This window comes from Perognathus longimembris, chromosome 12 (assembly GCF_023159225.1).
Source record: "Perognathus longimembris pacificus isolate PPM17 chromosome 12, ASM2315922v1, whole genome shotgun sequence".
In the NCBI taxonomy this organism is placed as follows: Eukaryota; Metazoa; Chordata; class Mammalia; order Rodentia; family Heteromyidae; genus Perognathus; species Perognathus longimembris.
In genome coordinates this window covers 2,392,753-2,418,462 of record NC_063172.1, presented here as the reverse complement: position 1 = coordinate 2,418,462, position 25,710 = coordinate 2,392,753, and the positions used below count along the sequence as shown (strand labels likewise).

General features: G+C 42.5%; 1 protein-coding gene across 8 annotated transcripts in view; it reads right to left on the bottom strand.

The window, feature by feature from the left end:
* The window catches only part of Ptk2 (protein tyrosine kinase 2), a 201,261-nt gene that overhangs the window by 45,631 nt on the left and 129,920 nt on the right, over window positions 1-25,710 (bottom strand). For 7 of the 8 annotated variants that reach the window (XM_048358854.1, XM_048358853.1, XM_048358858.1 and 4 more), the window contains 4 exons: window positions 13,541-13,597; window positions 11,158-11,255; window positions 5,847-5,931; window positions 1,552-1,652 (listed from right to left, as the gene is read on the bottom strand). In XM_048358854.1, the coding sequence (XP_048214811.1) occupies window positions 1,552-1,652; window positions 5,847-5,931; window positions 11,158-11,255; window positions 13,541-13,597 (341 nt within the window). Of the gene's footprint in view, window positions 1-1,551; window positions 1,653-5,846; window positions 5,932-11,157; window positions 11,256-13,540; window positions 13,598-17,029; window positions 17,048-18,184; window positions 18,269-25,710 lie in introns of all 8 variants that reach the window. The other variant, XM_048358863.1, reaches the window with a different exon arrangement.

The following is a 25,710-nucleotide window of genomic DNA, read 5'->3' as shown; positions in this document are numbered from 1 at the left end:
ATGCTTTTAAGAAAATAAAGGTATCCTTCAAGGGAATGAATTAAAGTGTAATATGAAATACTGCTAAATAATAGAGAACAAAAGACCTATTTTCAATTCAAACAAACATTAACACACATAGCCCACCCACCTCTACCACAAATCTCACTGTCTTAGGGAAGGAGTGAAGGGTGGGAATCAAGGAAGGCAAGGAACCTGCCCTTCTCTCTCCATGAGGATTTAGATGAAAAAAATAAAATGGCCCTAGTTCAAGTGTTTACCCCATGAGGCTTAAATAGTGCTGACTCTTGCTGATGCTATTAATTCAGCTAGATGTTAACATGGGAAAGGCACACAAATTTATTAATACTCTAATCCTATAAAATCATAAATAAAAGAAAAATATTTAGTATTAGCTTTGGTTTTAATAGCCAGAAGAATTAGCAAATTCTCCAAAAATAAACTAAGGGAAAAAAACTGAGCAAAAAAATGTATACCATCCCTCCATTTGACTTGGAAACAGGGCAGAGGGAGACAGTGCCCACTTAACTGGTGAAAATGAAAACTGAATCCTGGCAGCCTCCCTGCTGGGGTGGGGTGGGTTGGGGTGGGGAGGGGGGAGGGGTTGACTCAGCAGGCTGGGATGGGGCCCACAGATATGCGGATTTGCATTTCTAGCAAGTTTCCAGGAGACAGGGATGACTCACTAGTCTCTGTATTCTGGAGGATGTCTAAAAGGACAGCAGCCATTCTTGTTAACTCATATTTTCAAAGAAACCATGACTAATACCAAATGGTCTGAAAGATACTGCAAGAGAATTCTCAAAAAAAATAAATGTTTAGGTTTACCTCAATTCACCATTAATCTACCCACATTCCATTAAAATTGTTTCTTTCATTCTCAAATCACTGGGGTAATTATTTAGGCAATGTCACCAAAGAGAGGGAAAAAAACAAACCCACAAAACCTGTCCTGATAAGCCTGTGGATGGGAAAGACACTGTGGAGGGATTGTCTGGTAATGTAATGATGAACACACACACACACACACACACACACACACACACTTCTTGGGCTCAAGTGATCTATCTCCTTCAACCTCTGGTGTAGCTGGGACTATAGATATGGGCCACAGCACCCAACTCAATGAAGAAGGTATTTATTTCCATATTCTTCTTTTTTTTTTTTGGCCAGTCCTGGGCCTTGGACTCAGGGCCTGAGCACTGTCCCTGGCTTCTTCCCGTTCAAGGCTAGCACTCCGCCACTTGAGCCACAGCGCCGCTTCTGGCCGTTTTCTGTATATGTGGTGCTGGGGAATCGAACCTAGGGCCTCGTGTATCCGAGGCAGGCACTCTTGCCACTAGGCCATATCCCCAGCCCCTATTTCCATATTCTTTAAATCAGAAACACATAATCCTCAATGAGATCCCTGCTGAGAACCTATGATGTAGTCAGTATACTTCTGGTTCTCAAGCAAAGGCTATCAAATAAAAACCATGCAAAAACTAAATGACTAGTAAGCATGAGACTATTGTTAGTCACAGGCCCAGAGAGGTGTGGAGATCTCAGTACCTCTCCAAGGGTGCACAGCTCCATGATTATCCAGACAGGATTCTCCGTGATGACTCCAATCAGCTTCACAATATGAGGATGGTCAAACTGACGCATTGTTACTGGGAAAAAAAGTTGTCTCCAGTTATTCATTTGAAAATTCTTTTGTAGCTCTGAAGACTAGTTCAGTTAACACAAGGCTGATGGTGGGGAACTCTGTGTTCACTGTAGTGAGTCAAGCCTGATGTAAAGTGGGCACAAATTGGTCAAGCATATTCTATTGCTAGGATGCAAGATAAGGACACAGCAAACCCAGGTAGGCCAGGCAGAATGCAAGGTGAAGGGTTAAGAAAACCCATTCTGTCCTTCAGTGGGCAAAGCTGAGCCCGGGCTAGTTTTCCTCTGGAAATCTGATGCAGTGGGACTGTGCAGTTCATTTAGGCAGCATGCTAATGCAAACCACTGCTGGAGAAGCAAGGTAGAATGGACTGCAACTTCCTGGTGGGAAGCCAAGCCCACAGGGCTATCACAAGGGCCTACTATCTTAAACAAGCTACTCCTGCACACACCACTGTGGCCTTGTCCCCCTGCACATAACTGGCTGCTTTCAAGGTCCTGGATATAGCTGTGAGAACATCTGTGAAAGAGAAACAGAATGCTTTGTGGCTTCCTGTGCCCCATGGCATTACACACACAAGCAGAACTACATGTGGGCTCAAGTTCACTAATGCTTTCTCAGAGTTCAACCTGCATAAAATACAGAGCCCGCCTCAAACACCCCGGGAGTAACTTTAAAGAGGACATACTCCAGTGGGTATGAAAATACTGGACAGGTAATACAAAAACGGTCCACAGTCCAAAGCATATCATCAAATTTCATCTTGTATTGCTTAGGTAACCTGTTTATTGTTGTTGGTCATGTTGTTGGTTTATTGTTGTTGTTGGGGCCTGGGCTCTGTCCCTGAGCTTTTTTTTGCTCAAGGCTAGCGTTCTACCACTTTGAGCCACAGTACCACTTCTCTGGTGGAGATAAGAGACTCACAGACTTTCCTTCCTGGGCTGGCTTTGAACCACAATCCTCAGATCTCAGCCTCATGAGACGCTAGGATTATAGCCTATGACTTGATTTTCTGTGATCCTCACTATGGCCACTAAGATTTGTAATTGACACTCAAGTAATTACTTCAAATGCTACACAGCAAAGAATGAGAAGTAAAGTTTAGTAGTCACTGGGAAACTATCCACGTTGGCCTGGCAATCTCAGGAAAGTGCAGTCTGTTCTTTTTAAAAAATGTATTTAAAGATATTTACTTTATTGTTATTATAAAGGTGCTGTACAGTGGCATTACAATTACATGAGTCAGGTAGTGAGTACATTTCCTTTTGTACAGTATCTTGTTCCCTTACTCACTCCCATTCCCTCCCTCTCGTCTCCACCCATGAGTTGTATAGTTCATTTTCATCAGTGTCCAGCGAGCTCCACTGCTGCACTTTCCCCCTCTTTTTCCCTGGAGCTCTGTATCCTCCCCCCAGCCTTTCCGAAGATGTACACTTGAATACACGCCATACATAAGGTAAAGAAGACAGAATCATAAAAAACTAAAAAAGAAAGAAAAGAGGTTTCTTTTCACATCTTGGGAGTTCAGTTCAGCATATATATTATTTTATATAAGTATGGTACTTGGGCATTGTGCCTTTGTGTTTCTCTTCTAAGAGTATCCTCTTTTGGTCTTACTGTGTGTAAGTATCTAGAATCCTGTATAACTTACCATATCCATGTGTATTTTTAGATCTAATTTCTGCACATCAGAGAGAATACATGCTGTTTGTCTCCATGAGCTTGGTTTACTGCTTAACATGATTTGCTCTAGGTTCCACCCATTTCCCTGCAAATTACATTATTTTATTCTTTCTAATGACCATCCAAAAAGTATGAAACTTATACACAGTGAAACGGATCCACTCATCTACTGTGGGGCATCTGGGCTGTTTCCGTATCTTGGCTATTTTGGCAATGAACAGGGGTGTGCAGGTGTCCTTACCATATCCTGGCTCATGATGCTCAGGGTGTAGCCTTTCATTATCCACCCAGGGAAGGAAGGCCAGAGGTTGCAACCTAGCTTTACAAATGAAATCTTTCTGGAACCTAGTGCTGTCCATCTCCTTTACAGTATCTGTAGATGGTTTTTCACAACAACAGAGCTAGATAACTGGGACAGAAACTGTATAGTCTAACAGCCTACTATCTGGAACTCTACAGGAACACTTCCTGGCCTAGGCGACCCCTTCCATTTTACACATTGCCCATTACAGCCTTACAGAAGTGCAGGCATATGACATCTGTTGTACTTCTTTGACATAGCAGCTAAGCAACCCTTCCATAGAAGAAAACATTGGCCTAATTTGACAATTTATATAAAACCATTCAAGAGGCCTGGAGGAGCAAATCAAATAATACAGTGCCAATCTAGCAAATAATACAGTGCCAATCTAGTTTTGGGTTTAGCCAGACACTGGTGGCTCACTCCTGTATTCCTAGCTACTCAGGAGCCTGAGATCTGAGGATCATAGTTCAAAGCCAGCCCAGGTAGGAAAGTCCATGAAACTCTTATCTCCAATTAACTACCAGAAAACTGGAAGTGGAGCTGTGGCTCAAAGTGGTAGAGTGCTAGCTTTGAGCAAAAGAACTCAGGGACAGCGCCCAGGACCAAAGTTCAAGCCCTATGACCGACAAAATTAAAAAAAAAAAAAAAAAAAAAAGGGTTTAACCTCCAGTACCAAAAAATAAGTAGATAAAGAAAACTATATGATTTCTGTAGTGATCTCCTAAAAATGCTTTCAACAATAACTTTCAGATAACTTCAGAAGTGATTTTTAAAATTTTCCATTTTTGAAAATATATAATGTATAAGATCCCACCAAAGATAATGCAGACAGGGGGCTAAGTACTGATAACTAGGTAGTCTTATGTTTTCTTGGCTCTAGTACTCTGTAGAAATGAGTGAGTTGAAACAGAAGCCACTGGCTTAAATGACAGGGGTCACAATATGATTTAGCTAATATTAATTTAATGGATGTTTAGATGGCAAATCTTTACTAACGTGGAGGCAGAAGGTATCCACTGGATGTCTACATAATGAACACCAAATAATTCTCTCATGGGTTCTGCTGGCCACTGGACACAGGTAATGAGCAAAACAGACATGCCCTTGACTCTATGGAGCTTAAATCCTAGAGGGAGCAACAAACAATAATCACATATGAACAGATACTTGTATCATGGCAGGGAATGTGAAGGGGAGACCTACTGTAGGGATGGCAGTCAGGAAAGGGTTCTCTGCTTTAAAGGAGGAGCAGAGAAATGCCTTGTGAAAGAAAGATAAAATCATCAGCAGATTCCTTATCATCATCATACCACCATAGCCTAAGGGCAGAGAAGAGAATGCTAGGTGTGTACAAGATGGACCAGTCCCCTGCTCTCCATGATTTATTTCCAAGAGAAAAGAGCAGTCACACATAACTCATCCAAGGCAGCTTCACTACAGCATACACAACAAGCCAGGGACTAGAGGCCTAGAGGTGGGGGAAAAAAGTCACTCTGGAAGCCACTAGAGGGGTCTCTTCTGAGGTAAATTTTTGGTGGGTCTTTCTGATTTTGTAGTAGGACATGGTGGCAAACTAGGTGGGTAGTGACAGTTGTGACTAACCAGCAGTCTGGTCTATGAGACCCAGCAAGCAGGGAGGGGTCAAGGCCTGGCAGTATCTGGGGCAGGATCACTCCCCCATGTGCACAGAGCACAGTGAAAGATGAACGAGTGCCATGAAGGGAGGGGCTGTCATCTACTTCCACATGTAAAACAGCACATTTGCTTAGGAAAATCTGGACACACCTGCCTGTTTAAATTCAGACATTAGGGGCTGCGAATGTGGCCTAGTGGCGAGAGTGCTCGCCTCGCATACATGAACAGCCCTGGGTTCGATTCCTCAGCACCACATATATAGAAAAAGCCAGAAGTGGTGCTGTGGCTCAAGTGGTAGAGTGCTAGCCTTGAGCAAAAAGAAGCTCAGAAAAAAAAAACAAAAAAAAAAAAAAAAAAAAAAAAAAAGAAGCTCAGGGTAGTGCCCAGGCCCTGAGTTCAAGCCCCAGGACTGGCAAAAAAAAAAAAAAATATTCAGACATTAATTGGGAAGGCAAAATGACAAATATGGATGACTCATGAAAGTGGAAACATTACTTTTTGTACTTCTTCAGAGATAGTTTGGATCTTACAGACAGAAAGACAAACAGAGTTCCATAGAAATCTCTAGAAACTTACAAGCTTCTTGAAGGAATTTCTCTCTCACGCTGTCCGAAGTACAGTTCTTACATGTTTTAATTGCAACCGCCAAAGCTGGGTTCTCCTGTGTTAGGGAAATTACAGAATCATACACACATGTAAAAATCCCCAGAGAAAAATGAACATGCACGTGAAAAGTGGCAGGCAAGTCATTTATTCCCAAGTCACAGATTGAACGTGTATCTGCTCCTCAGGAAGGTGCTACCATAGGCTGCCAGGGTACGCCAGTCAACGGAGACAGTAGCCCTGCTCATGTCCAGCCTGCACGCCAAGGGCGAACAGTGTTATGAGAGACACAGACGTAAATCAGGACATGGAGATGGCATGGTGGCTGCCGCACTACATACTCTATATAGAAGATAGGAGCAAAGATCTGGAGGAAAGGGAGCTGGCTCCACGATGGAGCAGGACAGTTACTCCTGATTGGAAGAAAGACATGCGTGGTCTCAGAGTACACAGGGACAGAAAGCACTGAGTCCAAGGGGAAGGAGGGGAGGAATGGCTTCCACTGTAGGGGATCCACAGTGAGAACTGCTCACCAGGGCTGCTGGGGACAAGATCAAGCACAGGGAGCCCTGCAGGTGGCTACTGTAAAGGTTAACGGCTCTGGCCAAGTGTGGTAGCAGTGACGGTCAGGAAGGGCTGAACTAGATACATTCTGAAGGCTGGACAACTTTTGATGGGCTGCTGAAAGAGTGAAGGCCAGGTCTCTGGCCAGAGAACTAGCAAGATGGTTAGGGGCAGGGGATAGGAGGACATTGTGACTGTGTTCAGGGAAACCTGAGATGGATGAGGGAATAGCTGCATGAAGTTATCAACAGAGACTCTACAGTAATGAAAAGGCCTGCCGGGGGGGGGGGGGCGGGGGGGGAAGAAGGAGAAAATGGTAAAGGAAAACAAGGGGGGTGTGATCAGCAAAATAGGGGGAAAAATAGGAATGTGTAAGGAGCCAAAATGTTTCTCTTTTCCTCTTCAAGCTTCCAATATGAGAAATGACTTGCCATTTTGCGCAAATTAACATAGTATATCATCAATGCTGTGTGCTTAACTTGCCCAGGATAAGGTAAGTACATGTTAGCATTGCTAGAACCATCTATTCAGTTTATTTCATGCTGCTTATTTCTAAGGTACCTAACATTCTGTTATGGAGACAGAAAAAGAGAGGGAAGGAGAGAAAAGAGCAGATGGGGAAAAATGTTTAGCAGATGCTACTTACTGCCTGATTCCTTTCAAACAAACACTCCTAAGTGTCTTTGTGAAATGTGGGTGAGTCAACCAGGCTAGGTGCAGCTCGGGGGAAGGGAGAGAGGGCCAGTGGGCAGGATGCCACTCAAGTCCTTCTCTTACTCCCTCTGGACGTTGCTCCTTCTTTGGGAGAGGCGGGTGGTGTCATCAGACAGACAGGCTGAGTCACTGGCCCCTAACTGGGCTGCATGACTTTTAACATTCTCTTTAGGCTTTGAGCATTTCTAAGCTTTATGTAGCTTCTCACTGGCTGACCCTGTTATCTTAGGCTTGACAACAAAGGGTAAGAGGGATGGCTCTCACCTGAAGTAGAGTCAACCGAGGACGGAAGGTGTGGTTGCCGGGAAGAACAGGCACTTTCCCTCAGAGGGACACTGCTTTAACTGAGTCAGGGCAATTTATTCTGAACCGGGGCACTGCCCTCAAGTGGGATGGAGCTACCACCTGTCACAGATTTGGCTTTGAAATGGTACCATGGTTAATGTCTTGAAGGGATGAAGCTTGATTATGCCAAGCTCTTTCTGAAGTCTCCCTGCTCTGTAAATTGGGGGGAGGGGGGGCATGCATAGGCCAATAAACATCAGCAACAGGCAGGAAAGACTGACACTAACAATTGTGGACTCAAGTGCCACTTACATGCCAACCTCCAAATCAGAACCTCTTAATTCTGACTTTCCCCTTCTTCCCTGGCTCACGTACTGAATCTACCCATTCTGTCTCCACCTGAGGTGGAAAAGTTACTTTAAGGTGGTATGACTAAATCAGAACTTCTAACATCTCACCACAAGGTTGACATTTTTTTGTGCCTGTTAGATTGGGTCATGAAGCACTGGGATATTTTAGATAGCACTCTTCTGGATTTTTCTATGAGGGTATTTTGTTTTCCACCATGAAAAGTTCCATGTGAGGATATTTTAAAGTGAGTGTCAACTTTTCTTTTGTTTTCAGAGAGCCTTGCTATGAGTTCAAGTTAACCTTGAACTATGATTCTCTGGTTTCAGGCTCCAGAGTGCTTGGATTTCTGGGATTACAGGTGTGTATCACCTCACCTGGTTCTAGGATAGGTTTTAACATTTAAGTCGGCAGACCGAGTAAAGTAGATGGCCTCTGATGTGGACAGGGCTCAACCATGAGCTTCGCATAGGGAATAGGGATCACAGGCGCTGGTCTTTTTCTTTTTAATGTAGAACTACTTTCTCAACTTTTGGATTTAGACTGTACCACCGGCTCTTCAAACAGATCTTGGCACTTGTCAGCCTCCATCACCACACAAACCAATTTCTTATAAGAAATCTATACAGCTCTGTCTACACGGACCCAGGTGGTTCTACTTTTACTTGTAGCACTCATCTAGAAGCTGGCCGACTCTGTCACCACACCCCAGAGAGACTCAAACAGCCCTCTCTCCAACCCCAATGACTTCTACTTTTCTTTCTGTCCCCATTCACCACAAGGCAGGGAGATATTTTAAGACTCATGCTCTACTGACTGAGCTAGCTGGGGTGCCACAGGGGAATGTTAACTGGATCGTCTCATTAAACCCAACTTCCAACTCTCTCCCATGGGCCACAGGCCTACCCTTTCATTCATCACTCAGGCCAGCTTGACCTACTGTGATGAGGTTATTAGTTTATTATGATAAAGTTGTTATGAGAGACATCAGAATGGGATACAACAAAATGGGTCCTGCTATTTTTCTGGGGGCTAGGACTCATTAAATAATTATTTAGTAAGCATTAGACTGAAGACTTTTTTTAAAGTCTATAGAATTTTACATTTTTGTGGTTACACTGGGGTTTGAACTTAGGGCTCATGCTTGGTACACAGATGCTCTACCACTTGAGCCATGCCTCTGGATCTTTTTGCTTTAGTTAATTTTTTGAATAAGGTTGAAGTTTTGCCTAGGCATGTCTGGACTGTGATCTTCCTATTTATGCTCTCCACATGGTTGAGATGGCAGATACACATCACATCTAGCTTATTAGTTGAGATAAGGTCTTGCTTTTTTCCTCAGCCTGATCTCAGACTATAATCTTCCTGACCTCTGCTTCTCAGGTAGTTGGGATTACAAGTATCACCCAACTGTGCTTGGCAAAAACTCTCTAGAATATTCACAGTTAAAATGGATTCATTTTAAAAAAGCAAATGAGGACTGGGGCTGTAGTTCAGTGGTAGAGCATAGGATTACCATGTGTAGGACCTGGGTTTGAATGCAAAACTGAAAAAAAGAAAACAAGTGAATGAACTAAACTCCAGCAAGGCTGCCAGTGGCTGTGTGAGCATCCTAACTCTGGGAAGCCTAGAGTGACGTAGTATCTGCACTACAGAGATAGAAGAACATGCCCAGACCGTCCGCTCAGAAACCCAGTCAGGAAGCCCCATCTCCACATGTGGCAGGCACACCACCAGACACATGAAGGCCTTTCAGGCCTCTTCACCAATTGTAGCTTTAGTGTTCTTTCTACAGTTAAGAGAATGAGTGATTGAGCCGGGCACTGGTGGCTCATTCCTATAAGCCTAACTATTCAGGAGGCCGAGATCTGAGGATTACAGGTCGAAGCCAGCCCAGGCAGAAAAGTCCTCCTGAGACTATTATCTATAATAAACGACTCAAAACAGCTGGAAGTTGTACTGTGGCTCAAGTTGCAGAGCACTAGCCTTGAGCACAAAAGCTCAGAGACAGATCCCAGGCCCTGAGTTCAAGCCCCAAAACCAGTAATAAAGAAAAAAAGGGAGAGTAAGTTATAGTTTTTAAAAATGGGAAAAGAGTAACAGCAGGCAAAAAGATGTAAGTGGGTAAGCTGACATAAGCAAAGAGTAAAACTTTTCAAAGCTAAATTTAAAAAGAATTGAACTTCTAATTGTCTAGCTACAGTGTGACAAGGAACATTCACTGAACAGAGGTAAAAGCACAGGGGAAAACACTGCCCGCAGTTTCTGAAACAGTATCAGAAGAGAGCCACATCTGTGCTGCTAGAGCTATAGTATATATAGCCCTCTTTGTACACCTGCTAATATTCCAGTTTTTAAAAATGGTTTCTTGAGCACAGGTGTAGTTTAATTCTAAAGTGTTATTAAAAGAAATCCTCACTCTGAGAAAATGATACACTCTTTCAAGAGGTGGTGAGGATGCAAATACTAGCTGCTAGAAAGGTTAAATGAAGCAGCTGCCTAGAAGAAGGTTAAGTTTTATCAAAAAACTAAACACAGCTACATGTGAGGAAGCAAACAAGAAGTGTAACCATATGTTCACACAAAACACATATGAATATTCACAATAGCATTTTAATCATCAAAATACGGGAATATCACAGGCATCCAACAATTGAAAAATGGATGACTAAAAGGAAGTACAGCTATATGCAAAGAAGTATTATTTAGTAATAAAAAAAACCTACCTATCATATGATTAAATTTTATGAAATCTGTAACAGGTCAACCAAGAGACAGAAAAAAGGTGGCATAGGCTGGGGGTAGGGTGAGAATATAGATGGCCACTAGTACCCAGTTTTGAGATAAAGAAAATGTTACAGGCTGGGGATATGACCTAGTGGTACAGTGCTCGCCTGGTATACATGAAGCCCTGGGTTTGATTCCTCAGCACCACATATATAGAAAAAAGCCAGAAGTGGCTCTGTGGCTCAAGTGGCAGAGTGCTAGCCTTGAGCAAAAAGAAGCCAGGGACAGTGCTCAGGCCCTGAGCCCACGCCCCAGGACCGACAAAAAAAAAAAAAAAAGTTATAAAATTGACTGTGGTGATGGCTGCACCACTCCAAAAGTACTCAAAACCACTAAATTATATATAGCTCCCCAATGAGCTCTTCTAGACAGTAAAATGTTATGTGGATTATGTGGGTTATCAGGTTATGTGAGATGAACAGCCACCATGGACTCTACTGGTGATGTGGGTCAGATGATTAAATGAATCAAGAAAGACCAGGACCCATAGGAGCTGTTAAGCTGATGTGTGCAACAAAATAATCTTCAAAAAAGACAAGATGAAAGTATATAGAAGAGAAATACAAGAGGTAATATATAGACTTACTGGGCTCATATACACTCCTTGATGCACATCTCCAAACTGGCCTTCTCCAATACATCGTCCAAGTTCTATTCTTTCCCTTTGGATCTCATAATCCCTCGCTGCAAAACATGACCCATGCACAATAACAATTTAAGCACAGTATTCCAAATGTAGCGATAACACTAGATACATACATTTAATTTTATTACCACTCATGAACAAAAGTTTCATCTATAGTACATCAATATATAAAAATGCTTTAAACTGAGTGGAATTCTCTTAAACAATACAGTAAAAGGAATTTCAGTAAGTTTGACTAAAGGTATTCCAGAGTCATTGAACTGCTCTGGTCTATTTGGCATTTATTGAATAGTTTTCTCAATAATTGCTCTAAGTATTAAATTATATGATTAACAATAGCTATTAGTTTAAGTATTAATGTATGATAGTATCAAAACAGATTTAAAGCAATTATTTTTACAAGTAAGTATGGTTTGTGAATGTGGAGATAAAAAATTTGCGTAAACTTTTATATTCTGAAGGTTTAAGAGCTTTCCACTTCATGATAATTCTATTTCTAGATTATATATGGAGCTAAAGAGGTTTAAAGAGGTCTACAGAGTTAGATTTTAAAAAACTAAATTTCAAAATTAAGTGATTTAGTATTGAGGTTGGACATATCAGCATCAACTTTTGAGTATGTGCTTCAAATATTAAGTTGCAACATTTAAATGATAATTTTTATTAAATTTTATAGAAAGTCAATTATTTAGCAGGCTGTTGAGGTATACAGAAATAAAATGTCCACTGGGAACAATAAGTTGAACTTGCATTTAAGTAAGTAGTGCTTTGACTTATCTCAAAAATGGAACTCATCACAGAGCCCATGCAGTATGTAATCCTTTCTTGTTGTCACCAGTAGGACAAAGCCAAACATTTAAGATCTTTCCTCCAGGTAATCAAAGTATGGGCCATCCAAAACATTCAACCCAAAGTTTAAATAGTGTTTTCCTCTTTAAAAATCACTTTAGCAAGTAATTCCACTGATTTAAAAGTATAAGTAAAATAATGAGTGTAAAATAAAAGTTAACGGAGAACCGAAACATCCCGCATCATTCCACAGGTGCAATTCAAGCAAATGCAGTTATTCAAATGAATCCTGTTACCTTCATCTATTCCATAGCTTTCTGTATTGCAATTAGGAGAGGAAAAAAAATTGAAGACCTTGCTTAGAAATAACTAATAGTAATTAGGTTAACAACAACAAACTTGTTGAGGACATGTCAATAATATTTACAGTTTTATTAAGTACTGAAAGCATAAATGAGTTAAAAAAGGAACAAAAGAAAAAACTAAGTTAACTCAATGTTATTAGTCTCTATCTCATATTTTCCTGCTTTATAGCACATTTTTGTGTGATCTGGATAAGAGGCAGGTATATTAGACATTTATTATTTAACTACGCATAATCACCATACAAATGTAGATTCCTTGTAGGAATGTACCCACGACTAAAATCAACAAGGTAAACCATACTCAAACATTTTCCCAAATGACTACTGTTAATCAAAAAGTCCACACTGGGTCTGAGCACCTGCCGTGGAGACAGAGATCTGAAAGGTGATATGGGCATGCCAAGGAAAACACATGCCTCACAGGCTTGGTTGTTTCTATTTTGGTACTATCTCCTGAATGTAAATAGAAAATTTAGCTCCATTGAATCTATTGAAACTGGGACATGCAGATTTCAAGTTACTAAGGCTTCTGAAGATTCTTTTAGTACAAAAATACAATTTTAAGGGCGTATCCAATTTTTTTGCATCAGATGCACAGATGTGTCTCCTCCAAGCTGAGGAGTCACTGTGAGAAAGAGCACTCTGACACTTCCAGGCTTTGAGGATTCACCTACGGTTCTGTGTACTTTTCCTCCTACTGGATTGTATTTAATCTTTAAATAATACTAATTTTCTATACAGAAGGCATACTAGTCAATAAAAGTCATATTGAGGGGAGGGAGGGAATGAGAGAGAAAGAGGGACAGATGATAATAAACAAAAGAAAAGTACATATCACCCAATCTGGAAGAAATAGTTTATTATTAAAGTTCATAAACTTCGTTAAGCTTTGTAGAGTAGAATGATGATTTTCATCATTGTGAAAGTTGAAATGTGTACTGTGAAATGTATGTAGTTACTTAAGCTCAATAAAAAAAATGAAGATCCTATTATCATAGACCTGGAAAACAAGATTACAATACCCTGTAACTTAAATAATAGATGTTTGTGTTGTAGACTTCTGACCTAGAATGGGTATGTAAGAACTCTAAAGACTAAAAGAATATTTCTAAGAAACATTCAATGATGAGGTTCTTCTGAAGCTGGAAGCAAAGTAGCAGCTTACTCACTTGAGGGCATGGTGTAGGTGTCTTCTTCGTCAATGATCTCAGCATAATCATCTGTCTCTGTACCAAAGGAAACAGATGATGGCAAAAGTTAGGTGTTTGACCTCCTGGCCTACAGTTAATATAATTTGAAAAGGCAACCAGACTCCCTAAACCCCCACAATACCTAAATACTCCTAAAAAAACTTATTACGCAAATTTTGCTCAAATACAAGTAATTTATGGGAAAAAGATGCCATCATTGCCCGACATGTTATAATATAGACCTGTCTACCAGAGATCAAACAGGCTACACAGATGGCCCTTGTGAATGTCTGTCATTCAAAATAACCAATCTATGCTGATCACAGAACTTTCTTTCAACTACCCCTAATCAATGTTTAAAAGCTAAACTGGCCTACTGGGATTTCTCCAAATAAGTGATTATCTTCAAAGACTAGTTAATATCTGATTTTATTAACTCGACTCAATTGTATAATCTGAAATTTCACCTTCAGAAAACAAAGGACAGTTCAACTTTAGAGGAGATTAACTGGGCTGATTTATTTCAGTTGTTCAGGGGTGAAAAATGCAACCCAGGAATTTTTATCCTTTGTAGCTTTTCTGCCTGGGTATTTGATGTGTATACATTAATTTCAAAAAGGTAAAAGACTGAGAAAAAGAATAAAACAAAAGTGTCTTAAAATGAGGCATTTGGATTTTTTAACAGATAATTTCAAGAGGTTCCAGTGTTGCATTTATTTCTTTTGGTAATACAGCAACTTAAGAACCCACTACCTGTGTTAGTAGGGAATTAAAAAGGATCACTTATCTAAGGAAACACTACCACTCAGTTAGTTAAACAACGCTGAGTGAAAACCCACTGAAGTGGGTTACGTTTTATGTCTGCCAGTCCATTCCTGCGGGTCACAGGCCTGGCAGTGCTTCTGCTAAGAGGCTGACAGGTGCAGGTGCTTCCTCCTTGGCTGCCCATAGCACTTCACTCATGGTTAAGAGCATGAGAACCAAGGAAAATAGAATTCGTACCCTTCACAGCCACAGGACGGACATTGCTGCACACACTGGCTGGCACAATTCAGTTCTCAATGAAAATTGATTAACGTAAAACAAAAGGTTGGCTGGCAGAATGTAAGGTGAATGAACCGATTCTCCATACATCTGTGAAATGTACAATATTTCCCAGTCTTACATGACAGGCACGATGCTATACAGAAAAGCACTGGCAGCCACAGGCCTGCAGCTTTGCATCTGTGTAGGAAGACCGGAGGCAGAAGGAGTGGCTCTCATGCCTGTACACCAAGGTTTAAGCAGGGAGGATGCTACTACACTAATGGCTAAGGCAATGGGAGCAACACTAGTTATACAGAGGAACATCTGCTAATCATTTTCTCTTTTTAGTCCATAATTTATCAAGCTCTACTTCATGATGCCTCCCTCAGAAATCAAAAGCAAGCCTGGCTGTATCATTATTGACTGCAGCTCAGCCTCTCATGGTGGGCCTCCTCTACTACACGACAGCACATCCTTCTGGCTGACCCTTTGGGTGGAGTTCTGGGAGGACAACTGCTCAGACTTCCATCCTCTGCTGCCCTGACTCTCTGTGTACTTGGCAGATGTTCCACATGCACAGCACAGGCCTGCAGTCTCCCAGGGCTGCAGGGGACTACAACAAGTCTGTCCAGAAGCCTACTCTCTCCTGTAGCAGGTGTCCACTATACGAGTAAGAAGGGGTGTGTATGTGTGAAATCATAGCTCCAACAGCAGCGACTTCAGCTCCCTCATGTGGGCTCAGAGACAACTTAGTTTCAGCCAGTATGCCACCATTTGGACTCTCTCCACAAATAAAACTTTGTCTGTTGCTACTGTTCTACAATTTATTATTGGCATAATTACCTAGGATTACTTGGCCCCGTTACCTGTCCAAAACACAGTGTCCACTGAAGCAGAACTCCTGTGCATCAGGCTCATCTGTGTGTCCTTAGCACAGTCCTGACAGTCCCTTCAGCGCATGCTAAACCACAAGGACGACTGCAGTGCAGAACCTCTAGGACCCCAAGGCACAGTGAGCAGCAGAACTGCTGCACCTTGGGCAAGTTGCACAGGCTCACGTGACCTAAAGGCACACATGACTTCCTGGATATGCTGCAGTCCTGTCCTCGTGCATACGAGGATAGCAGCCAGAACCTGTGGGGTTGTAACAGGACTACAGAGGATATGTGGGAACGTGCGGAATGGCCCTGCATCTGCATGAGATAGATGGAGAAATGGCAGTTTTTCTCGTTGTGGTAAGTGCAAGGCACTGCTGATCCTTTGGGTCAGTCTTGACTTGACTATAATGTGTATCCTCAAGGACTGCTCATGAAAGGGCCTATAATTCCCCCCCTTTTTTTTTTGGTGTCAATCCTAGGGCTTGAACTCAGAGCCTGTGCTTAGCTTTTTCTGTTCAAGGCTGGTGCTCTACTACTTAAGGCACAGCCCCACTTCTTTTGTTTGGGGGGGGGGGTAGTTAAATGGACATAAGAGTCTCACAGACTTTCCTGCCTGGGCTGGCTTTGAACCATAATCCTCAGATCTCAGCCTTCTGAGTAGCCAGGATTAGAGCCATGAGCCAACAGTGCCTGGCAAAGGGTCTAATTTTCTTTTTAAAAACTATACAAATGCTCTATAAAATAGCTGAGGGTTTATCAAAGCAGCATGGAGATTACCGATAACATCTGAGCACAGATATGTTTGCTGTGGCACAAAAACACCAATATTCTGTTTACCCAGGCTAACAACCATTTGCTTTGCAACAGTCCTCACAGAAACCACTGGGATCTCTCAGGAAAGCACAGGTAACCTCTGTGCTGGAGGTCTCTTAAGAGTCAACAGTGACAGGGTGGACAATGCACAAGGTGAGGCTGGAGCCGAAGACCTAATCCTTGATTTCTAATGATCATTTTCTTCATCTGTATAACTGTGCTACCCAGTGATGTCCAGGATTACTGTGGTGAATCAGGAATCACATAGGTCAGGTACCTGTCCATCAGAAGCTCTCAGCTGTTCATTTATTACTACCATGGAATGATCTACATAGACTTGTTTGCCTCCCAATTTCATAAACAACACGTACTACCCGAAAGCTCTATATAGGAAAGGGCTTTAGCTACAACTGCTTTGCTCATTCTATGCAGGCTATCAATTATTTTCATCACAACCTGAACAGGGTGAAATCCTCAGTGAAAGCATTCTGTCATTTAATCATAAGAAATAAATGCAAGTGCGAGCACTACACAAAGCAAATAAGAAATCTTAGACACTAGAAAAGATTAAAACTATCTAGTTAAGTGCTACCAAATGTCTAAGAAAACAATGACTCCTGCAATCTCTCCAATTACGTTAAGTTGTGTGACTTACAAATTACTATTCCTCTTTTCCTTTTCACTATCTCATTCCTAGGAATTATTATACAGATACTCATAGCAGTAACACAAATGTGAAAATAAATATTACCGTCCCCACTAATTTCATCTGCAGATCCAGGTGGCATGCAAAGAAAGAGGGAATAGGGAATGGAGGAAAGGAGAAGAGAAAGAGAAGAAGAAAATAGAAACATACTATTAAAATGACAAGTCAGAATGTAAGGGAAATAACAATTATCCACATTCAAAAGACAAAAGTAGTGTGCTTACTTGATTTGAAAGTTATGTTAAGCTGTTGAGTATACAAAATTACAAAGTAGCACTATAGTTTTAGTTTCTACCACACAAAGCAAAACTTATTTGTCTCCTACAGTTAACTATAAAAATGTCTTCTACCTCCCTCAAACAAGAGTTTGTGTCCTTTTAGAAAATACTGAAAACAAACTCATCAATCCACGTGGTAAATGATCAGCAAGGGAAAAGCACTTCACACGCCCTGTTTCAAGGAGGAGGTGCTTCCCTTCCTGTTCCCAAGTGTCAGGCAGGAGCCCAGGGCTTTGCGCCATGAGCTCACCAGCATGTGCTCACCAGCATGCCCCGAGGCCCCCTTCCCGACATGGTGAGAGTCACAATCACATGGCTGATGTAGGCCTGGACCTGCACTATAAAGGTGGGGAGTGGGCAGAACCTGAAGTTCTGCTAACAGTAGGGCTATTTAAGTGTGTGAAGCAACCAATTCTACACATTTTGGATAAATTATTTTATTAATAATTACAATATATCATTGCTCTCTTAGGAAACTCTCCAAGGGCATGACACTCATCTCTGCAGCATCCTCAAACATCTACTCCCAAAGCACATAGAGCAGACACATGTGTGTCTGAGCATCTTCAGTTGCATGCTGTATTAGGAAATTCAAAATGCAAAACACGTGATCCTACTAAACTCTGTGGAAAATGTTCAGACAAGAGAAGAAACCAGGCAGCTATATCCTGACCTGTCATGCATTTAAGAACTAGCACAAGCAAACAAAGTCTTCTTTTAAGAGAGCAGCCCAAAGCCCAAAGATTGAGACAGAAAAATACAATCCCCCCCGCCCCCGCCAGTTATCTGGACAAAGGAAAGCACATACACTAATAACTCAATGAGGCCAAGGCTTGGTCACAACAGTCTACAAGCATCTTGCTAGAGTTATTTGTGGGGGTGCTTTGGTTAAAGGAGAGCCTAGGCAAATATAGTGCAGTACCGGTAGGAGGAGGTTCAAGGGAACAGAAGACCAAAGGGAGAAAGCGCCTAGCTTTCTTAACTTTATGCTGGCAGTGACTGACTCCTTTATAAAGAGGCAGGAAGAGGAAAGAGAAAAATAAAAACAAATTACTGCAAGAGAAAAGTCAGCTCTGTTACATTTTAATGCACATCCATAAAAGCAATTGCATTTTAATATTAGCACAAATTATTTCTCTCTGATTTACTATGGTTTTTAAAAACATTGACATTTTAAAATGTAATTTTCGGTTTTGGCAGACTAGTGCTTGATACAGAAAGAAAGTATGATGGAATTTGTCTAACTCTGCAGCTATCCACTGAGAATAATAGTTACTTTACTTTTACAAGTAACAAAACTGCAAAAAATCAACAAGAATAAATCAAAGACCAATAAACAATCGCAAGGCTAAGGATATTCAGTCAGGCACAGCACTTGTGCCAGGGAAGCCGAGAGGTCCGAGGACAGTGAGTTTGATGCCAGTGTGGTATACATAGAGAGCCTCTGCCTCAAAAAACCAGAAACAACAACAAATATCAATGTTTTTGTGAACACTTCACATTCATCAAGAAAGGAAAAAAGACAACGAGCAGATCCTGACTTATGAAAGCATTCCATGGGTAATTTCCCCCAAATCATCAGCAGAGAACCCTCTGACCTACAATATCTTAACACAAAAAACTAATGATGAAGAGTCGGGTACCAGTGGCTCACGCCTGTAACCCCAGCTACTCAGGAAGTTGAGATCTGAGGATCGAGGTTCAAAGCCAGCCTGGGCAAGAAAGTCTATGAGACTCTTATCTCCAATTAACTACTCCCACACCAGAAGTGGTGCTGTGGCTCAAGCGTAGAGTGCTAGCCTTGAACTGAAGAGCTCAGGGGCAGCACCCAGGCCCAGAGTTCAAGCCCCACAACTGACCAAAAAAACAAAAACAAAAACAAAAACAAAAACTAGTGATGAGGATGTCTGGATACACAGGTTTCAAAGTTTGCATCATTAGTTACTGACTTGTTCACTCATGTACTAAAAACTCGCACCTCAATTTTAAGCAGTAAGAACAGTCAATTATGGTGTAGCAATGGTAGTAGTGAACATTGTCACAATGAAGTCCAAGCAAGGACAGAGGCATGAGATGCAGCAGATGTGAGGTGACTGACTCAGGCAGCACACAGAAACACAGGGCATCATTCAAGTCCAAGAAGACAGAAGTAGAGCTATGTCTCAAGTGGTAGAGTGCCAGCCTTGAGCAAAAAAGCCAACAGAGTGTGAGGTCCTGAGTTCAAATCCCAGTATAGGCAAACACAAAAAAATTAAAATAAAAGTTCAAGGAGACTGCCAAGAACCTCAGACAGCATCAGCATACAAGAAGGAAAGAGAACCACAACGCAACCTTTATCAAATTAGAAGTGTTTTTCAAAAGCCATGTTTTTATTTACTGACCACCCTACCTCACCTTATTACTTGATTTGAAATGCCACATTTATTACCTATTAAATTTCAGGACTTACATGACAGCTCCAGAGTACAGATCTCTGGTCTATCATAAAGATAATCTGACAGTCAAATGTCCCGAGTGATGCTGGATGAGACTGAACTGAGGGAGGAGAGGGGTCAGGAAGTGAGAATGTGGAATGCCAATGGAATGGAGTAAGAATATTGACAGTGGGACTTGGGGGAGTGGCTCAAGTGGCAGAGTACTTTCCAGCAAGCATGAGTTCAATCAGGAGGACGGCAAAAATAAATACCTAAGTAAATAGATAAATGAACAAAAGAGTATGTTCTATAGATAGGAGAACTGTCAGTATTATATTTCCTGGTTTTGATCATTACTGATTGTATAAATAATTTTTTTTAGCCTTAAGTACATGAGCTCTGGAGCCAAAGTCTAAATTCAAATATTTGCTCCACTATACATTTGTTGACCTTGAAAACAAAATTCAAGATCCATTTCTCAGTTTTGTCACTTGCAAAATTGGGGCAGTGTCAGGTAAAGAGCTGAGAGAAGATGCCCTGGAATTCCCCAGCAAGCTAGCAGCTGCACTATGGGGCTGCTACACTGTACTTACTGCTCTGTTTATAAACAGTACAATATTATCTATCTTGGATGAAAACCAAAATGGTTTTTAAAAGTAAAATCTTTCATCATTAAGTGAATTAAGTCTAGAGAGACAAAGTTTGCATGGTTTCTTTCTTCCTTCTTTTCTGGGGTTTGAACTCAGGGCCTGGACACTGCCCCTGAACCTCTTTGGGTTCAAGGCTAATGCTCTATCACTTGAGCCACAGTGCCACTTCCAGTGTTTCCCGAGTAGTGTATTGGAGATAAGAGTCTTAGGGACTTTTCTGCCCGAGATGGCCTCAAGCCAGATGTCACTCACATGAGCCACCAGGACCTGACACATATGTGGAAACTAGAATTAGTTTATAAATAGATTAGTAAATATTTCAGATGGGGGCTGGGGATATAGCCTAGTGGCAAGAGTGCCTGCCTCGGATACATGAGGCCCTAGGTTCGATTCCCCAGCACCACATATACAGAAAACGGCCAGAAGCGGCGCTGTGGCTCAAGTGGCAGAGTGCTAGCCTTGAGCGGGAAGAAGCCAGGGACAGTGCTCAGGCCCTGAGTCCAAGGCCCAGGACTGGCCAAAAAAAAAATATTTCAGATGATATGTAAGTGTACTCAAAAGTATTAACTGAAATACGACAGATTCAGGGGAGAACAGTATAATTCCCTAGAAAGGCGAAATCAAAGTTTAACAAAATAAACCACAAGAAACGGGTACTTGAAAGGAGTGAGGTGGGGTCAAGGGTAGGAAGGTAGATGAAGAGAAGAAGTGGGGGGGAAAATACAGTGAAAACTTCGGTGCATATCCTACAAATTTACAAAAAATGAGGGAAGAGGTGGGTTGGGAGGGATGGGTAAGAATGTTCCAAGGGGTGAAATGAATCTGAATGCTTAAATGGCAACTCTTTTGTACAACTACTTAAAGATAATAAATATATTAAATAATTAAAAAAAACATTTTTAAACTGAAAAAAATAAAACCCTTTTTGAGTAATACTAAGATTATCCTGCTTCAGAAAAACAAATAAAAAGTATTTCAAGGGTTGGAAATGTGGCTTAGTGGTAGAGTGCTTGCCTAGCACTCATGAAACCCTGGGTTCGATTCCTCAGAACCACACAAACAGAAAAAGGCGGAAGTGGCGCTGTGGCTCAAGTGGCAGAGTGCTAGCCTTGAGTAAAAGAAGCTCAGGGACAGTGCTCAGGCCCTGAGTTCAGGCCCCAGGTCTGGCCAAAAAAAAGTATTTTAACTCCTGGCATTGAAGGAGCAGCAAAAAGACAAAGCCTTGGTGTTGGGGAATGAGAAGTGGCACCAAGGGCCAGAGTCTAAAACGTCAGAGCTCTATATCTTATTCTGAGTGACAACATGAAGGAATGGAGGTACAGAGTGTGACAGGAGCAGTCCTGGGAGCCACCACAGTGAGCAGGTCAAAGTGTGAGGAGCTGAGGGGGCAGGGATGAGAGACAATTGGGATTTGCAGTAGCCTGGAGGTGGGAGAAGCAGAGAGAATCATGGAAAGGCCCTGATGGAGGACGGTGAGCCGCTTAGGGTATGGAAGTGAGGCTGCAAAGGTTCACTGTGGAGACAGGCGTTCATGTCCAGTATCCACCTGCCAACCTTCGGAATATCACTCAAGTTCCATTTACTAGTTTTCTCACTTGTAAAATGGGGAAGTGTCAGCTGAGAGCTCATTATAGTCTTCCAAGTGTGCAAGGAATGACCCCTGGAATCTGGGGTCCAAGGCAGTCTGGAGTTGAAAAGCAGTTTGGGAGGACCCACCTTACAGAACCCATAAACACAAAGAAACCCCAAAGCGAGACTGAGGCTGGCAGGAAGGGGTGCAGGGACTGTGCCCTGGGTCTTCAGCATGAAGGGAAGAGAGTGAGGAGAAGAGTGGCATCCTGGAAGCCTTCACAGGAAGCACTGAAGCAGGCCCTGTTCGCAGAGGAGAGCAGCACTGCTGTGAAGGGAGTAGGAGAGGAAGTGGGAGTGGGAAGGGGGGAGGGAGCCATGTGATGTGCCAACGGAAAAGAACCGGCAGGAAGTGGCAAAGTTTGGTAAGAGAACAGGAGAGGAGGCAGCAGAGGCCAGAACTAGATTGATGGGAGTTGGCTGGCTGGGGACAATAAGAGGGCACACAGATTCTGATGCCAACAGGCAAGTGTGAGCAGTCGAAGGTACTCATGGACCACCTTTTCTGCCTGTAAAGTTTCCCAGTAAGTGCCTAGGTTACAGAGAAGATGGTGGAGAAAGTGCGGGAGGCTTAGGAAAGGGGGTCTGGCATGGCTGTGGGACCGTGCATGGATAGGTCAGGTGCATGGATAGGTCAGCTGCGGTCAGTTGGGGTCACGGTGAGGACAAAGCAGCGTGGCTTCACTTGGCTGTAAAGGTTCCAGTGCGCTACAGCAGAGGTGGAGTCACTGAGGGGCGCAGGGAGGTGAGGTGACAGGTCCCCAGTGGGGTCTATAGGGCTGCTGTTGACAAGTGCTCAATGCATGCTCTGGGAAAACAAAGGTGTGATCAGAGAGGGGTTCCCTAGAGGTGAAAATGCAAGTGGCTAGATCCAGAGCCAGTGCTGGCACCAGAGCAATGGGTGGTTGTGGGAAGCAAGGGCCACCAGACAATGAGCCAGGGGACCCTCCAAACCTAGCATGGCTGCTCAGACTCTTGGGGAGTATAGGAGGTACTTGCTCTGATACATGGGATTCAAAGTAGGCTTCCTGAGGAAGTAGCAACGAGAAGCCTACAACCTCCAGCTGTAGAGCTGCAAGGGCATGGAAAGGTCCAGTCTGCACTAGAGGAAGGAAGGTATTAGCAGACTCAGAGAGGAGCCTATGGGAACCAGAGTCCTGGAATGCTCAGGTAAAAGGCATTAGGAGCTAGGCAAAGGCAGAAAGTGAACACAGAGCAGAAGATATACTGAGGCTCATGGTGTGTAGGAGGGGTCCTTCGCAGGAATGGGAATAAGCAACATGGAATACCACTTTGCTTTTTGTTTCTAGCTACACAAGTAGCTCTGACCACACTACTCAATGCTGCGTCTTTCCTCAGTACCTGAGCTTGCTGTGTGTGTGTGTTGCTGAATATGAACTGAGCTTTCTGCTCTACATAGCCTTCCCAGCTAGGCATTTAATCTGGGATAGCCATGGGGTTGCCCTCACCTCAACATGATTAAAAATCCATTAATCCATATTCATGTTCCAAAGAACAAAAACAGCAATTGAATACCAAGCTGAGAAATAAAGGAAATGCTAAAGTTATGTTTCCTTGTGTAACCAACCAAGCAGCTGATGAGAAGGAAGGGCTTCAGAAATATTCCTGCCAAAGACAGGAAACATGACAGGCTTCCTTTGGGACTTGTCAGGCCTCCCTTATCTTTACAGCCGAAAGTGAAAGCTAGGCATTTATGTCAAAAGCTGCTGAAACCATTCAGTAGAAATGTTACATTCAATGGATCAGGGCTGAACAGACTCCAACCCTCTGATCTATATTAATGTCACCCAACCTGATTGGTGTACATCATCTAGGAAGTAAAGTGTTCTTGCAGGGAGTAAAAGTCATCAAGTCTAGACTGTGCCAAACTTCTCTGGTTCCTAACAACAGCAGACAAGAAATAAAGGAGTCAAAGATAAATAGGTTAAGCCAACTACTGTCACAGAGATAAAACCAGCCAAATCTAGAACACAGGAACTACAGGGTAAGTACCACCATCACCAACGGATAAACAGGGAGGCATATATGACAACAGAGGCAAGGCAGGAAGGAAATTCAATGAACATTACTTGTGTCTCACTTTTATTAAAACAAAACCAAATAAAAAAACAAGGCAGAAAATTTTGGTCACTGACTGGATATTGATGTTATTTACAAGTTTTTAAAATAATGATTAAAGATTAGAAATTAAGGGTTGAAGACAGACATGTTTTGCTAGCTATTTAACTACAAGATAATTACATAATTTCTCTAAGCGTAGTGGCATCTGCCTAGTAAATTAACTCATCAGTCTGTTGTAAGGACATGGTTAATCCATGCAAAAGAACATGGAACATAACAGAGAACCACGAACACAGTGACTCCTCATAGTGTGCATTAGAAGGCACTTCTACTTTATGTGCTTCTGAAATGGGATGGAAACGAGGGGCAGGTGGGGGCAGCAAGGAAGGGTTGGCTGGGAAGGAAAAACACAGCGCTTTGAAGATCACCAGCTGCTGAAAAAATTGGGGAGGGCTGTACATGAAGAATGGAGGATGCTGATGAAGAAAGATTAGTAAGACAGAGGGACGAGGTCTACAGGGTCCTATGTATACCACCTGAATACAGACGCTAGCAACAGTGCTCCTGAGCCCAGAAGGAGGTTTCGGTTCGTTCACTTGCCTGGGGTACCTGTGAGGGGTACAAGTGGCAAGTACACAACTAGGGCTGTCACCAATCCCTGGGCTTGTCCGCCAAGTTGCTTTCAGGATTGGGCAATGATGGACTGCAGTACCACTCAAACCTCACCTCTTCTGCAAACCAGCCCAGAGGTCCGGTGGCTGCTTTTCTCCTCTGGCCTCCCACTGTGAGACGTGGAAGCATGTGTCCCCCAGAGCATAAGCTATAGGAGGGTCTGGTGAGTCCGTCAAGCATGTACCTGTGTCCACTATAGACCAAACAAGCACAAACACTGGGCACCATTACCCCTTCCAGAAGCCTGGGGCTACTCTCTAAACCCTGGGCTAGGCTCAGAGAATGTGCAGCAACCCGATGCTAGTCAGATTAGCTTCAGCACCAAGAGCTTCTTTCTACTGGGAGGAAGCAAACAACGACTCCTTAGGCAATTATTCCATGGCAGTGCTTCTGCCATGTGTGTAAACTACAAGCACACTTCTGAAGAAAGGGCCTGTGAAAGACTTGTGCACAACAAAAACAGTTACATTTCATGTGGGACGCCAAAAAATAGAATTAGGTTGGGTGCCTGTAGTTCATTCCTATAGTCTTAGCTACTTGGGAGACTGAGATCTAAGGATAGCAGTTCAAAGCCAGCCCAAACAGAACAGTCTTTGAGACTCATTTCCAATTAACCACCAATATACTAGATGTGGAGCTGTGGCTCAAGTGGTAGAATGCTAGTCTTGAAAAACAAAGCTCAGGTAGAGTGCTCAGACCCTGATGTCAAGCCTGAGGCCCAGTACCAAAAAAAATAATAATTAAAGAAAAACCCAGTATCAACAAGGCAATATATTTCAGAAGAAAAAAATTACTCAAAACAAACACAGCCAGGTGTGGGAGGCTGATGCCTGTAATCCTAGCTACTCAGGAGGCTGAGATCTAAGGACTGCAGTTTGAAGCCAACCCCAGCAGGAAAATCCATGGGACTCATCTCCCAATTAGCCACAAAAAAACCCAACCAACCAAACAAACAAACAACAAAACCGGAAATGGAGATGTGGCTCAAGTGGTAGAATGCT